General features: G+C 37.7%; 1 protein-coding gene across 1 annotated transcript in view; it reads left to right on the top strand.

Annotated features, from left to right (window-relative positions):
• LOC124722165 (latrophilin Cirl) overlaps positions 1-16,257 on the top strand; it is a 799,917-nt gene that overhangs the window by 772,435 nt on the left and 11,225 nt on the right. The window contains exons 17-18 of the mRNA XM_047247367.1: positions 5,098-5,266; positions 15,664-15,867. Coding sequence (XP_047103323.1) covers positions 5,098-5,266; positions 15,664-15,867 — 373 coding nt within the window. The remainder of the gene's footprint in view (positions 1-5,097; positions 5,267-15,663; positions 15,868-16,257) is intronic.

Raw genomic sequence — 16,257 nt, 5'->3', positions numbered from 1 at the left:
TTTCCCAGTAACATGTTGCAATATCAAACAGTTTAACTAAGCTAATAAAGAATTTTGACTGGTTGTGGTCTTTGAAAAACCTTTTTGTAAATAGACTTTCTTCATGCTGTTATGTACTTGTATTTGATTGTTCATTCATGACACTACAATATCTGCAAATTTGTTAGCATTTGGTCTTCTCTTCCACAACTTCTTTGTGTATACTACCTTTTACTTACGATATCAAACCTAACTCATTTTGAAACATCTTGACAAATTAAAACAGTGCTGAAACAAATGGCAAACCTGGAATCTTGCTTGCCTGGGGCAATGCTCTTACTGACTAAGCAATCTGTGCCCAATTCATAACCTGCCCTCTTATCTTCAGTTCTGCCAGTAACTCTCTCCCACTTTCCAAACTTCACAGGAGGTCTTTTCCATGCATTGTTTGAGCAGCACATGTAGATGAAAAGATATTGCTAAGAAATGGCTCTGCCGCAGGCTAGGGGTCTTTTCAAGAATGAATATTTCACTTTGCAGCAGTGAATTTGCTGCAGTTCCAAAATGCTATACATGGGGTGTCTGAAAATCTGCCATCTATTATGACATGACTTGAGACCATGTCTGTTAGTGAAGTGAAATTTTGACTTAAGCTGCCATTTATTTCTTCAGATTGGTCTGGTCAACAGAATGATAAAACTACGACTTTTGGCCTATCCTTAGAATTTGAAAAGGGACATGAGTAGGTCAAAGTTAGATATAGTGGGAAGTACGATGGGAGGAAGAATGGGACTCCTGGTCAGGTCACTACATGGCTATTGACATGAGATCAAGTAGGGGTATGCAGGAGTAATCCTAACAACATGTAAGAAAATAGGCATCTGGGTAAGCTACTACAAACAGTGCAGTGAACATGTTATCATAGCTGAGAGAGGCATGATTCAACACCCAGCACAGTAGCACAAGTTTATTCGACATCTAGCTATGCTCCAGATGGTGAAGAGATGGAAAGAATATTGGAGGAGAACATGAATTGTGGGAAAGGAATGAAGGAGGAAGCCACTTAGTAGAATTTTGCACTCAGAAAATTTTTATTGTTGCTGACACTTGGTTTAAGAATTGTGAAATAAGGTTCTGTACATGGAAGAAACCTTGGGTTCACAAAGATTTCAGACTGATTATATAATGGTAACAAAAAGATTTCGAAATTGGTTGTTAAAATGCAAGACTTTTCTAGAGGCATATGTGAACAACAAATTAAAACTGAATCAAATGAAAAAAGGTAGGAAAAAAGGAAATGGGGTCTGGATAAACTCAAAGAACCAGAGGTCTTTCTGAGTTTCAGAATGAGCATCAGACAATGATTGACTGAAACAGGGAAGAAATACAACAGAAGACAAATGTGTAGCTTTGAGAGATGATACAGTGAAGGCAGTAGATGATCAAATACATAAAAAAAACACGGGCTATTAGGAATCATAAATGACACAGTAGATATTGAATTTAATTGAAAAAAGGAGACAGTATAAAACTGAAGCAGATGAAAGTGAATACAAATGCTTAAAAATCCAAGACTGACAGGAAGTGCAAACTAGTAAAGCAGGAATGGCTTGATCAGAAATGTGAGGCTGTTGAAGCATGCATAAATGGAGGGAAGATAGATGCCATTTATAAAGAAATTTGGAGAGAAGAGAAGCAGCAGTATGAATGTCAAGAGGTCTTAGCAAGCCAGTAGTAAGCAAAGAAAGAAAAGCTGAAAGATGGAAGGAATAGAATGTAGATTGTTGATATATACACAAACTTCAGGACTATGTAATCTAAAGAGAAGAGGAAGTATGTAAAGATATAATGGGAGACATAATTGGGAGATGTTAGCTTCACAAAGGACTAAAAGATGTATGTGGAAACAAGACCCTTGGCATAGATGACATTCCCTCAGACTGATTGAGATCCATACGAGAGCCAGTCATGACAAATTACTCCATCTGGTTTACAAGCTGTATGAGAAAAGGAAAACACCCTCAGACCTCAGGTAGAACGTAATACTTCCAATTCCAAAAAGTTCAATAAGTCATGGTTGCAAAATATCGACATCAATTATTTACAGAAGAATGGAAAAACTAAGGGAAGATCAGTTTGGGATCTGGAGAAATGTAGAAATGTGTGAGGCAAAACTGACACTGTGACTTATCTTAGAAGACAGATTAAGGAAAGGTAAACCTACGTTTATAGCTTTTTTTAATTTGGAGAAAGCTTTTGACAATTCAGCTGAAATACACTCTTTGAAATACTGGTGGTAGCAAGGATAAAATACAGGGACGATAGATTATGTACACCTTGTACAGAAACCAGACAGCAGTTAGTGTTCATAAGAATCAAGGGCCATGAAAGAGAAGCAGTGATTGAGAAGCAAATGAGAAAGGGTTGTACCCTATCCCCAGTGTTATTGAGTCTGTACATTGAGCATGCATAAAGGAAACCAAAGAAAAGTTTGGAGGAGGAATTAATGTTCAGGAAGAAGATACAAAAACTGTGAGATTTGCCAAGGACACTGTAATTCTGTCACAGACCACAAAGGGATTGGAAGAGGAGTTGAATGGAAGAGACAGTCTTGAAAGGAGGATATAAGATTAACATCAGCAAAAGCAAAACAAAGTTGATGTAATATAGTCGATTTAAATCAATTAATGCTGAGGGAATTAGATTAGGAAATAAGACACTTTAAGTAGTAGATGAGTTTTGCCTTTTGGCCAGTAAAATAATTGATAATGGGTGAAGCAGGGAGGCTATAAAATGTAGACTGGCAATGGCAAGAGAAGTGTTTCTGAATAAGTGAAATTTGTTAACACCAAATATAGATTCAAGTGTTAGCAAGTCTGGGAGTATTTGTCTGAAGTGCAGGCTCATCTGGAGTGCGGTGTGGATGATAACCAGTTCAGACAAGAAAAGAATATAAGCTTTTGAAATGCAGTGCTATAGGCAACTGCTGAATGCCAGAAGGGTAGATTAAATAACTAATGAATCAGATTGGGGAAAACAGAAATTTATGCCACAATGTGACTGAAAGAAGGTATCAGTTGATAGGATACATCCTGAAGTATTAGGGAACTGTCAATTTTGTAATGGAAGGAAGTGTAGGGGTAAAAAGTGCAGAGGGAGACCAAGGCTTGATTACTGTAAGCAGATACTAATGAATGTAGGTTTTAGTAGCTATGCAGAGATGAAGAGGCTTGCAGGGGACAGATGAGCATAGAGAGCTGCATCAAACTTGCCTTCAAATTGAAGACCACAACAACAATAGTCAAGCCTTCTTTCATACTTGCATTCTCATGTTGTTTCCTTTAGTCAAAGCAAACCATATAAGCCAGAGATTGACCAGAAAAGATCTGTTGAGCTCTATTTCTTTCTTAAACCCATCAGCCCAGTTTTGGGTGCTGTAAATCTCCTCCTAGCCAGCAGAAAGTAAATATTGTAAAATTGAGTCACCTTTCTGTTTTCTCTTGTGGTTAGGAATTTTCTGATCTCTTGCTGTAATGTAATTGAAATGGTAACCACAATGTACATGTTTCTTGGTAAGCTGGCAGATATATGCTTCATTCTTTACTTCTGGAGTATTCACCACATATTTAAATGTAACGGAGTAAAGAGATGTCTTCTTTCTGTAAATTCTTAAACTCATATCTCTCAAACTAAGCTACTCTTTCTCTTACTGAAATACAATGTTCTTCATAGACAGCCCTTGAAAATTTTGGTAAAAGTCTTCTATGACACTGAGAAAAGACTAAAAACAGTCTTCTTACAAAAAATTAATAATTGTATCATAAAGAGAATAAATTGAAAACTGACTTGTAAAGTGCCAAATATAATTAAAAATACATTTGAGTACTGCACTGTTAGCAACTTTCTCTTTTCACTCGAGTGTATGTCTTCATATGATCAGATTTCTCTTGAGGGGGAAAAAAACTATTTTTTCTGTCTTTCTGAATGATTCACAAAGCTTTGTTGGCAGGTTAATGTTACATAATTTGTAGCAGTTATAGCTTTCAGAACAATTATTTTTTTCTGAATATTTTCTGGGTGGATCTTCACAAATCTATGGTTCACTGGCCAGATTAGTGCAGTTGAGATGCTGGTGACTCTATGAAAAATGGATGACAAAGCTGTGAAATGAAATCCATATTTTACAAAGAAAATGACACTGTCAGTTTTGGCCACTATTAATTTATAATCATTATAATCACTATTAATTTTGTTTTCAAGTTGCAAATATGAATGAAAGTGGACAAACTACAGATTCTCTTAGGTTGATGTACATTAATATTCTTATAGTAACATCTGTCTTTGATATATCCCAGCTACTGTAATGAGAAAGATGAATGTTCATTTTGGGGCAGCAAAGCATAAGAGTGAAGACGATCTTGAGAAGTAGTTTAATGAGGTATGATGGGGAAGGAAGAAGAGATGTGTTCCAGAAAAGTAATATACAAACACTTTCTAGTTATTATATGTAGTAAATGCAATAAATGTATCCATACATTTTCAGATAATTCATTAGGTAAAAAAGTTAATAACTCTTGAAGCGTTTACGTAACTTATTGTGGCAATATATGTTGTAGTCCGGGAAGATGAATATTTGATAAATAGAAGAGGCCCTGAGCAGCAAACATACCTGTACACAAAATGTGATTATGTAGCTAAACTTTCACACAAAGTTATTCACATCTACTATTGTACGTGCCTATCAGTTGTTCAGCACCTCTTCTATTCGGTCAGTAGTGATTCATTGTCACATTCACATTCGCAATTCACTGAGGAATGCAGTGTCATATTTGTGAACCTGCTCTTCACTAGATGGTAGTGTAATGTACACAAGACATTTCATTAATGCTCGCCTTGGAACACAACTGAAGTTGTAACATACATTGCTATATTTGTGTCAAGAGTTGTTAAATTAATGTCAGCAAGTATATTGTCATGACATTCCCAATTATTGCCCAAAAAATTTGGATACTCTCTAATTCTTAGGTGTTATTGAGAAGCCAATTTTACTAATGATGTAATGAATTGCACATGCAGTTTTTGTATGGGTCAAGTTCTGAAAAAATGATGTGCTTCTAGGTCATGGCTGAGGGGAGCTATTGTCCTTGTTTTCTTGCTTGGACTTACCTGGACCTTTGGATTACTCTACTTGAATGAAGAATCACTTGCAATGGCATATATATTTACAACACTGAACAGTTTTCAAGGAATGTTTATCTTCATTTTTCACTGCATTCAGAATGACAAGGTGAGAAATTTTATTTATTTGTTGTTAATGTTATGTCCAGATCACCAAATAATTGATATTTGATTTGAAAGATGTTTTAGATAGAAAACACAATTACAAGTAATTGTTGTAAGTGCTGGCACATAAATATGACCCTGGGGAAAAACCTTTTTGTCCTAGATCCAATGCAATGTTTTATCTCTTTAACTATTTCTTACGAGCCCCCATTATTAAAATGGTGAAAACATTGTCAAAGAAGTCAATCTACACACTGAAATTTAATAAAAACAACCCAATCTTCAATGCCAAGATCTGAATTTGAGTTCTATTTGTAGCACATAATCATATGCTGTCATGAGTATTTAGTTAAGAAATTACCCACCTTAGTGTATCAGTTTCATTCTTGAATATACATGATCCCTGAATTTTGGGCATAAAAAAATTCTGTCAAAAGCTGACTGTTTTTGTCCCTGATTTTTATGCATACAATTTAATGTGTAGAGAGTTGCAATCAGCAAAGAAACATGTCTCTAAAAGAATATTACTGATATCTGTTGTAGCCAATCCATACTTATTGCATTCCATGAAATATATGCTCTTCTTACTTGTTTGCAATAACTGCTTTGTTCTAGGGCTCAGTTTTCATAAATATCTTTCTTCATGCATGTAGCCTTTAAATCAACTTTTGGAATGCCAGTGATATTTATAAGTTTTTATAAACCACAAATCTGTGGGTATTTGCCGTCTACATATTTAGACTGAGATTCACAGTACTATCAGATTCTGTATTAATTTATGTCTTATGACAACATCTGAGTTTGGCTGAATGTTCAAGTTTCAGCTGTTATTTTATTGGTAATTTTCATACTTGTGTTTAATAGAAATTAATATGATTCACGACATATAGCTTACATATGCATTGTTACATATGGTCCACTAGTAATACTTTATGTTAAGCTGTTTTGTCTTGAGGAGAAAGGTAGTCTGTGGTGAAAGATCTTTCAGGTAGAATGAGGTAAAAACTAGTTTTGATTGAATTGCAAAACGCTGCTGGAGAGAAATTCTGCCTTGTGTAAGACTCTGTTTTATAGTTTTGTTATTACCCAAATGTGTTTCAGCACTTAATGTGCTATTATCACTGGGATTTTTTGTTAATTTCGTTTCTCACATGACACTGTTACTTATGGATGCTGGGAACTTTATATCCACCACACATTCTCATAGTCTACCAATATAGACAAGTAGTAGAGTTATGTGGGAAAGAAAATAATATTTCACTGAAGATAGCATATAAAGAGTTGAAACACATTTAGGTAATAACAGAACTATAAAATGATATACTTTGGTGTAAATTTGTGCTTACTATGTTTGTGTAGGTTAAGCTTCTGCCTAATTTCAAAAGAATGAACATCACAGTCACATCTCAAGATGTTTTTTTCTTTTGAGATGCCATTAGTGTGTACAAAGAAGGCAGAGGGATTATTTCCAGACTTAAAAAGTGGCAGACTTGAATCTCTGCATTTAGCTAACTTTATCACTCTGATAATCTTTTTTCTGTATATTACAGAAGGTTCTAACAGAATGTAAATACTGTTGGAGTGAAGGGCACCATTCTCTGAATGGCAGAAACATTTGAGTATTCAATAGGCACACACAAAAGAAAAGAAAACTTGCTGGCTTTTGGATTCCAGCATACACACCTTGCACCACTACTTTTTGCCAGCTGGACAAACAGTGCCAGGACTTCATTTTGGCAGGTGGACTGTTGGGGTGAGGGTTGTGTTGGGTGTGGTGTGTAGAGGGGAGAGATGTGGGAGACAGTAAGAGGGGATGTTATTGGTAGCTTGCAGCTTGGACGGAGGCAGTAGGTTTGCTGGCTATGAATACTTTTGGCAGGGTGGCAGGTGCACAGCCTAGGTAAGTGATAAACAGATACTGGAGTCAGTGGGGAGTGGTGCATAGTGAAGGGTTGAGAGGACAGGGAGTGGGGTTCAAATGGGATAGTGATGCACAAAGTATGACTTTAAGCAAGTCAAAGTCACTTAGCTTCTCCTACTCAGTTCTGACTCTCAACTCCAAGGTGCTGAACTCTGATAACATGAACAACCCTATGAGCAAGGAATATAAGAATTGTATCATGGAATCTACAGGCATCATATAGAACTGGAGCCCTTGGAAGTCTGATTGGAATAATGAATACCTATAAGGTGGATATAGGTTAGCACACTGGACTCACATTCGGAAGGACAACGGTTCAGTCCCGCGTCTGGCCTTCCTGATTTAGGTTTTCCGTGATTTCCCTAGATCACTCCAGGCAAATGCCGGGATGGTTCCTTTGAAAGGGCACGGCCACCTTCCTTCCCCATCCTTCCCTAATCCGAGCTTGTGCTCCATCTCTAACGACCTCGTTGTCGACGGGACATTAAACACCAATATCCTCCTCCTCTGATCAGTACTTGAATAATGTTTCATCAGACTGGGACCTTTATGTAGTCGGATTAACACAAGATATTCAAAGTAGAGCAGCACTTCTGATAACTGGTTTGATTAGTCAGTGTGAGAGTATCATAGAAATGTCAATAACCTGCAAAGGGGGGCACTTAAAAAAAAAGAGTGCATCAAGGAGGGCCTTCCACACAGAAGTTCAAGAGCCCATGTTCCAAAAAGAGTGTAAAAATGTATTACTCCCACTAATGTATTTCCTTCCATAATATCTTGAGTAATGACCATATCACTTAAATGAGAGAAATTAAGGTTCATACAGAGTTGGTACTGACAGTCTTTCCCCATATACTATCCATGAACAAAATGGGAAGAGGGTAAAATAACACTGGTGCAGTATGTACTCTCCACCTAATACTGTGCAGAGTATGCACATAGATGCAAAAATGCTTTTGTTCTGACAGACATTCTATCTGTTGTATTAAGTATTTTATTATCTCTTGATGTATTTGATCTTAGAAGTGTGTACTGTAGGTTACTGTGTGTGAAATACAACTTCATCCATAAATGATTTTGGACTAGAAAAGTAGTAGTGAAATTTTAAGTATTAAATTTTTTTAAATGAAATCTTGTATTTCCTCTGGCAGAAACATTAACCACACATTGTGTCCAAGCTTAGACCATTCAGGTTAATAAATAAATAAATAAATAAAAAGAAAGTTTAATTTTACTTTAAGTACAAAGTTACACACATTTTTGGAAGGAAAATTCTGTGCTTGTGCTTTGTCACAGAAATTAAAGTGAAGGAGAAAGAGATACTTAATTGTATTATTTAGTCATTGTCTACTGGTGCGGTTCCAAAATATTTGATTGGAAGTTTTGACTGAATACAGACGCTATAACATAGCAGGCGTAAACAAATGAGAACTTCGACCGCATGAAGGGAGTGGAACAGAGCAGGAGATAAGGTTCCATCCTCCTCTCACAGAGCTGGCAGCCTATGACTGTGCATGTTCTGCTCTCATGCAAAAGCAGAAATGACATAATGATCATGGGGATTGCCAATCCCTTCTGGCGGTCATATTCGAATCCTGTCATGGACCAGGATTATTCTCACCACTCATTTAAAAATAAGAAAACAGCAAGCAATGCATAACATGAAGCAAAACGTAGTACACCAAGCATTGGGTAATGGATAGAGTGCAATTGTTTGCAAATGGTGACAGGGTTGTGAATGTGGAATGTGGTAGTTCATGCCTGACCTGTACACAAGGCCTGCTTTAGGGGCGGTCATCCTGCAAATTTGTCCAGGGCACCAAAATTTAGAGGCACCATTTTGGCAATAAATGTGAGAATAATAATGATGTGTTAAATATTCAGTAATAGAAAAAAATTACTGCATGCAAACATAAAATTTAAGTTGTAGTTATGTGAGTGGTTTTCATAACTTCAATTATCTAAATTTTCATTATGATGATGACATGTCTCACTGCGCAAAGCCTGTTGGTGCGCAATTGAGAGCATCATGTTGATCTTTGCCACTTTTTGTGGTGGTGAAGGTTCTCTTTTCTTGCTGCAAGACACCAATGTCGTGGTTGAGTGACCTATCGCTACATGGCTAGCGGTAAGGCAAGTGGTAGCTGTGAGCCATTCACATAAGAATTCGCCATAAGAATAAAAAGGAAGTTCTCATATGAAGCTTGAGATAAACCAATCAAAGATCCAAAAGAACAAAATAAATACATTTTTAAAAATTTAACAATTGATCAAGCACAAAATGTGTTAGATGATAGATATAAACGACTTAGTAAACATAGTAACTATATTCAATTCTTATATAATATATATGATTTAAATACCATATCCAAAGAAATGCTATTAAAATACTAAGGATTTAGAATATATTTTAACAGGTGGTGGTTCTGTTGACATAAATGGGCTACAGTTAGCAGAGGAAATTTCAGCAGTATCTGCACCTTTCGACAAAAAAGGAAGTCTAAACAATTGTAAACTATCCCCTCCTTCTTAATCCCATCTGTTGTCCACATTAGTCTTTTATGGAGATTTGAGAGGAGCGAAGATTACAGTAAACTTTCTAGTTTACTTAACTTGTCATGTAGAGTTGGCTCCAGTTCTTCTTGTCTAGTGGTCTGATTCGTGAAGCTGAAAGTGTCACATTTTAGGTCCTTGCAGTTGGAGTAATCTAAATAAATTTGAAGATTGTTTTTACAGAATTTTTGTTTTTACGTAACTCTATTTTCTCATATTTTAGTATATCATACAGTCTTTTGATTTTTCACATTAACAAAGCCAAAATTACATTGCTAGCACAAAATACAAAAATCGTCCAATCACATCAGAGACTCACACTCTGTGAAAGTAACCATATTCCAAAGGGTTTACAATTTTTCTTAACAAATGAATTTCTACTAGTTTCTGTTACATTATTACTTTTGATTATTATTTCGTAAATGAATCCAGAAATAAACATAGTAACTACTAAAGTATTGTGCCAATAGTTCACAATTTCACATGTTTCTAAAAACATTATTTTAACTGTACATTCAGAACTAGTAGTATCAAGACTAAAACATTTTACAAAGTAATTCAGTTTCATAAATTTTAGCTTGAAATACAACATACTGTGTATAAAATTATAAGAAAGTTTTCAGAAAAGCAACTGAGTTTATATTGACCTGTCCAAAATTCAAAAAATAATACTGGTATCAACAGTTACTGTTGAGGAAAAGTAATGCTAGTGGAGAGTGTCCTGTTACACAATGTAATGAGATTAATTCCAAAGTTAAATTTTGACCCATGTTTTACTAGTCCTTTAAGAATATTGCTGATGACACCAATAACTGTAGCAAGTCACAAAAAGAGTTTCTCTAAGTTAAAATTAATTTAGAACTTTTTACATTCAACTACAGAAAATCATCTAAACAGTTTTGCCACTTTCACAGTTGAGCTCGAAATTGCTGATCCACTAAATTTAAATGATGTAATAAAAAGTTTGTAGAACTGAAATAAGAAAGAAAAAAAGACATTTTTTGTGATTTTTAGCTTATTTGGTCTTACTTCGTTTTATTTTCAAAACAATGACATGTAAACAATTAAATGGTTAACAACTTCTGAATAGTTACACATATTTCTTAATTAATTTCTCATGTTTTGTACTGCCTGATTATCAGTGTTATGTTCTACATTTCTTTCTCAACATATGCTTTTTTTTTTTTTAAATTCAAGCAAAATGATTTAATTTTGATTGGAAATAAGGGGTGGTGATTTGCTTTTTTTTTTTTTTTAATTCAAGCAAAATGATTTAATTTTGATTGGAAATAAGGGGTGGTGATTTGTCTTTTTGTCCAGGACAATGAAACTGCTAGAATGGGCCTCACCTGTACCAGTACCTTACTAAACCATACTTCAAATCTCCCCCCCCCCCCCCCCCCCACACACACGCACACCTAAAACTGCCACATTAAAGTGTCCATATAATAATAGAAATCATCTGTTTGTAAGATTTATTATTCCTATCATATTACATTACATTATTTGTATTCCTTGGCTGCCATTATTTGTATTCCTTGGCTGCCATGGAGAGTAGTCTCTAGGATGTCGAGAAACGTCAAGGACGTACATTTAATTCAGTGAAATGACATTATGTTATTTACCACACAGCATAATTCTAATTATGCAATAACCTAAAACATTAAATTTTAATAGTTTATAAGAAGATATTGTTCACTAGAGTAGGAGTTGGAAAGTTCTTTAATTCAGACTTAAAACTCTACTGCATTATCCAAATAACATTTAATGTACTTTGGTAGGCTGTTGAATACTCATGTACCCATGTATCTGACTCCAGATTACTAATTATGTTAACCCCTTGAGGTCTTTGTGGTGATTGTTTTTTGGTTCTGGTGTTATATTTATGCTTTTCACTATTTTTTGTGTAAAGAGAAATATTGTTAATGAATATACATATTGTGAAACAGTTGTCAAAATGCCAAGTTAACACATTTCAGTATTCTGAAAATACTACCCCTTTAACTTGAAATTCCCCAGAAAATGATGGTTTTCACAAGGGCTTTGAGGATAAGCAAGAAGGAAGTTAATTGTAACTGCCTCTGTGTGAGTTCTTATTACTCTAGTTGGCTCTACTATGTGTTTACAGTTATTTTCGTATAAATGAGTATGAGGAGGATTTCCATGAAATAGTGATCTATTTCTGCAGTGTAAAACATTAATCTGGACAAAGTCTACCATTGTGGTCTTTCCCAGGACCTCATTACAACAAGTGCAATTTGTGCAGTCCATCTCCTGGTGATTATAATTATGGTTACCAGAGTCTGACATGACCAGGAGACAGTGGCTGAGAGTGTCGATGGTGAATCTCCAAAAACCATGAAAGTCAACAACAGTGATGGACAAACAACAGTTCAGCACAACAGAATGACAAGTCTGGAATGCAAACCAAATCAAGAGCCTAAACATAGCAATATCTGAAATCCATCTATAATGCGTACAAGGAATGATATGAGAACACAGTCAGAGCACAAATCATGTACAGACCCTTGCGCTGATAGCTTTATGGCGTGACGGTAGGTGCCGATAGGCATGAGGTGTGCCCCGCACTGAGCACTGAGGCAGTGAGAGCAGCACTCAGAAGTATTAGCAATGCCACCTTGCTGCTGTCATCTAGATCCATGCCTTGTGGCTGTCTTTTGAACTTGTCTGATTGGGATACCAGGACAATATTCCAAAATACTATGCTCAATGTATCTAAATGCTATGACAAATCTATGGCAGAACTGTCCTCCATTATGACATAGGAGGAAGTCAACCTGATGGTTGTCCCAAAAAGTGATGGTTAGACAAGGTCATGGATTAAATGTAAGTGACAAGTCACAAACCTGATGATGCACTCAACAGAAATTTGTGGTGAAAAGCAACATAGTGAATGGTCCCTGTGTTAGTATGTGACACATGTTAGGAAATAAGTGGTCTTGCATGCATACTAGCATACACATCTCCATTTGTCACTGTAGTAACTACTATGCTATATAGTAACAAGTAAATGAGGCACTAGGAGAGCTAACATTGAAGCAATTACTATGTCAAATCAAATATATAAATCAGAAAATGCATCAGAGAAATCTTTTGAGAACATTAATAAGTGATCACTAAATCCTCTCTGTGGATCTTATACACACATCAAAAAAAGTTTTGCATCACTCCAGTTCCCAGAACACCTGAAGATAGACGTTGACTGTGGATATTGTATCACAGACACAGTCCCTTTGACTGTTCAGAGATGGCACTAAACCCGCCCAAAGATGTAAACAACCATCCATGAGCAGCACCTGTTAGATGGAGGCCGATCAGTTCCAGTCATTCCACAAGGAAAGGGGTACATGGCTCGTGTTGCCTGTAGTTCAACCATGCCTAGATAGTCACTACTGCGGTTTGATCGTGTCTACATTATTACTTTGTGCCAGGAAGGGCTCTCAACAAGGGAAGTGTCCAGGCATCTCGGAGTGAACCAATGCGATGTTGTTCGGACATGGAGGAGATACAGAGAGACAGGAACTGTCGATGACGTACCTCACTCAGGTCGCCCCAGGGCTACTACTGCAGCGGATGACTGCTACCTATGGATTATGGCTCAGAGAAACCCTGACAGCAACATAACCATGTTGAATAATGCTTTTCGTGCAGCCACATGACGTCGTATTATGACTCAAACTGTGTGCAATAGGTTGCATGATGCACAACTTCACTCCCAATGTCCATGGCGAGGTCCATCTTTGCATCCATGATACCATGCAGCACTGCACAGATGGGCCCAACAACATGCCGAATAGACTACTCAGAATTAGCTTCATGTTCTCATCACCAATGAGTGTCGCATATGCCTTCAACCAGTCAAACATCGGAGACGTGTTTGGAGGTAACCTGGTCAAGCTGAACGCCTTAGAAACACTGTCTAGTGAGTGCAGCAAGGTGGAAGTTCCCTGCTGTTTTGGAGTGGCATTCTGTGGGGCCGACGTACGGTCATGAAAGGCGCCATAATGGCTGTACGATACTTGAATGCCATCCTCTGACCGATAGTGCAACCATATCGGTAGCATATTGGCGAGGCATTCGTCTTCATGGACGACAATTCGTGCCCCCATCGTGCATGTCTTGTGAATGCCTTCCTTCAGGATAATGACATCACTCGACTAGAGTGGCTAGCATGTTCTACAGACATAAAACCAATCGAACATGCCTGGGATAGATTGAAAAGGGCAGTTTATGGATGACATGACCCACCAACTACTCTGAGGGATGTACGCCGAATCGTTGGACAATCTGGACCAACATTGCCTTGATGAACTTGTGGATAGTATGCCATGACGAATACAGGCATGCATCAATGCAAGAGGACGTATTACTGGGTATTAGAGGTACCGGTGTGTACAGCAATTTGGACCACCACCTTTGAAGGTCTCACTGTATGGTTGTACAACATACAGTGTGTGGTTTTCATGCACAATAAAAAGGGTGGAAATGATGTTTATGTTGATCTCTATTCCAATTTTCTGCACAGGTTCTGGAGCTCCTGGAAATGAGGTGATGCAAAAATTTTTTTTGGTGTATGTATTTCACTAAGGGAATGTAATGCTTCAAAGAATATATGGTGCAGGAATCAGAATGGTGCTTGCTGTCCATTAGTTGAGCAGGAAAGGAACTTATCTCTACAGTTTGTGATTAATGACTGAAAAAGGAGAGGAACAATGTAGAGTCAATGGAATGGCGTTTTTCTGGGAAAGCCATGAGTGTAACCCAGTGATTGGCAGGCGAGAGAAGCTACTTCCTCTCATCCCCTTCCTCCCTCCTCATCTCTCTCTCTCTCTCTCTCTCTCTCTCTCTCTCTCTCTCTCTCTCTCTCTCACACTCACACACACACACACACACACACACACACACACAAAACCTCCAGAAGCCGAATTCACTTCCTGTCTTGCCAGACAGACAAACGAATAATTTCAGTGTCCGTTTGTAGAACGCAACATTTAATGGATACTGGCTCACAGAAAGTGTACCCAGGATCACGTGTTTCGAAGGACATATCCCTTCCAAGGAAAGTGAAATTAATGCAGAGTCTCAAATGTTCCCCAATAATTCATTGAGATACAAATTACAAACAAATATTGGAAATTTAATTTTAGTGGATATTTTCATTAGCTTCAAGTGTCCGTCTGGTGCAGAACTGATGGCTGTTATTTATGTAATCCCATGTGACAGTATGGGACTAGGTCAATTTTCCTTACCCTCATTATGTTGATACCAGTATTCCTCCTAAGATTTGACCCAGGATTTTTTCCTTTTTTTTCTTTTTTTGTGTAGGGTTATGACCAGAATACAACTAGAAAAAAGGAGCAGGTAGTACACTGGGGTAAAATATTGAAGATTTAGTCACATAAATTCTTCTTCGAATCTTTGCCCACTGCTTTTAGCTACCTCAGGTAATTCTAATAAAATGTCTTGTCAGATTTGATCAGCTGTGTTATTAGATGAATAACTGCATTTAAAGGAGAACTGAAATATACTTGGAATCATTAATATCCACTAGTTAACTCATTATCATGGGAGTAAGGTTAAAAGTTCAATTTTTTCTCCTCCTATTCCTCCTCTTTCTCTTTGTCTTCTTCTTCCTCTTCCTTTCCCTTTTCCTTCAGTTATCTTATCAGTATAGCATACTGTCATGATATTTCTGCTGTCGTCAGCATGAGTTTTTTTTTTAAGTACAAACAGAAAAATTCTCATCCTAAAATGCATGTGATAGAAACTGTGTTAATTTGTTGTATTTTGTGCAAAACATTTCATCACAAGAATTAGATTCAGATCTTATCCTGTGTAAAGTATTCAATAAGAATAACCGAACTTAACAACCTGAGAGAAATTACAAAACTGGTGACTTTTATCAGGTGCGAAAGGAATACAGGAAGCTTGTGCGGAGGTACCCGTGGCTGCAGTGTAGGAAGAAGAGCAGCAGGAGCGGAGCAGCCAAGGAGCATGGAGGACGTGGCATGGCTTCCGGATCGGGCTCGGGATCTGGTTCGGGTTATGCTGCCAACAATCCCAACTCTCACTCGACGGACAGTTCGGCCCTGTCACCGCACGGCACTAGCGTGGGTACCTCGACTTCGGCGCGGGCGCTCGCTCGGGCGCGGCCCCACCACAGCCCCGGCGCCCCCGTCCCTGCGACCCGGCACGCTCAAGGTAACGCTGTGGCAATTCTGTCGGGCGGCCAGGCCCCGTCGAAGTGACCGCTCGACCGCTGTGGTGGGGCCCGCCTTAATCTGCCTGCCTCGCCTAGTGTAGTGGCTTTTGCATGTCGGCACGAAGCTAACGGTTGCGCTGCGCTGCACCGTGTGGTGTTGGGAGTGGCTGGGTCGGCACTTCTGTGGGCTTTTTGGAGTACTTTATTGATAAAAATACCATGTGCTTCAAAAGTCTGCTGAAACTGAGTAAATATGAGCTACTGACTGTCATTATGCTCACAGATAAAACATGTTCTA

The sequence above is a fragment of the Schistocerca piceifrons genome, chromosome X (genome assembly GCF_021461385.2).
Source record: "Schistocerca piceifrons isolate TAMUIC-IGC-003096 chromosome X, iqSchPice1.1, whole genome shotgun sequence".
NCBI lineage: Eukaryota > Metazoa > Arthropoda > Insecta > Orthoptera > Acrididae > Schistocerca > Schistocerca piceifrons.
The sequence above is the reverse complement of the archived record's forward strand: the minus strand, read 5'-3'. Positions and strand labels throughout refer to the sequence as shown.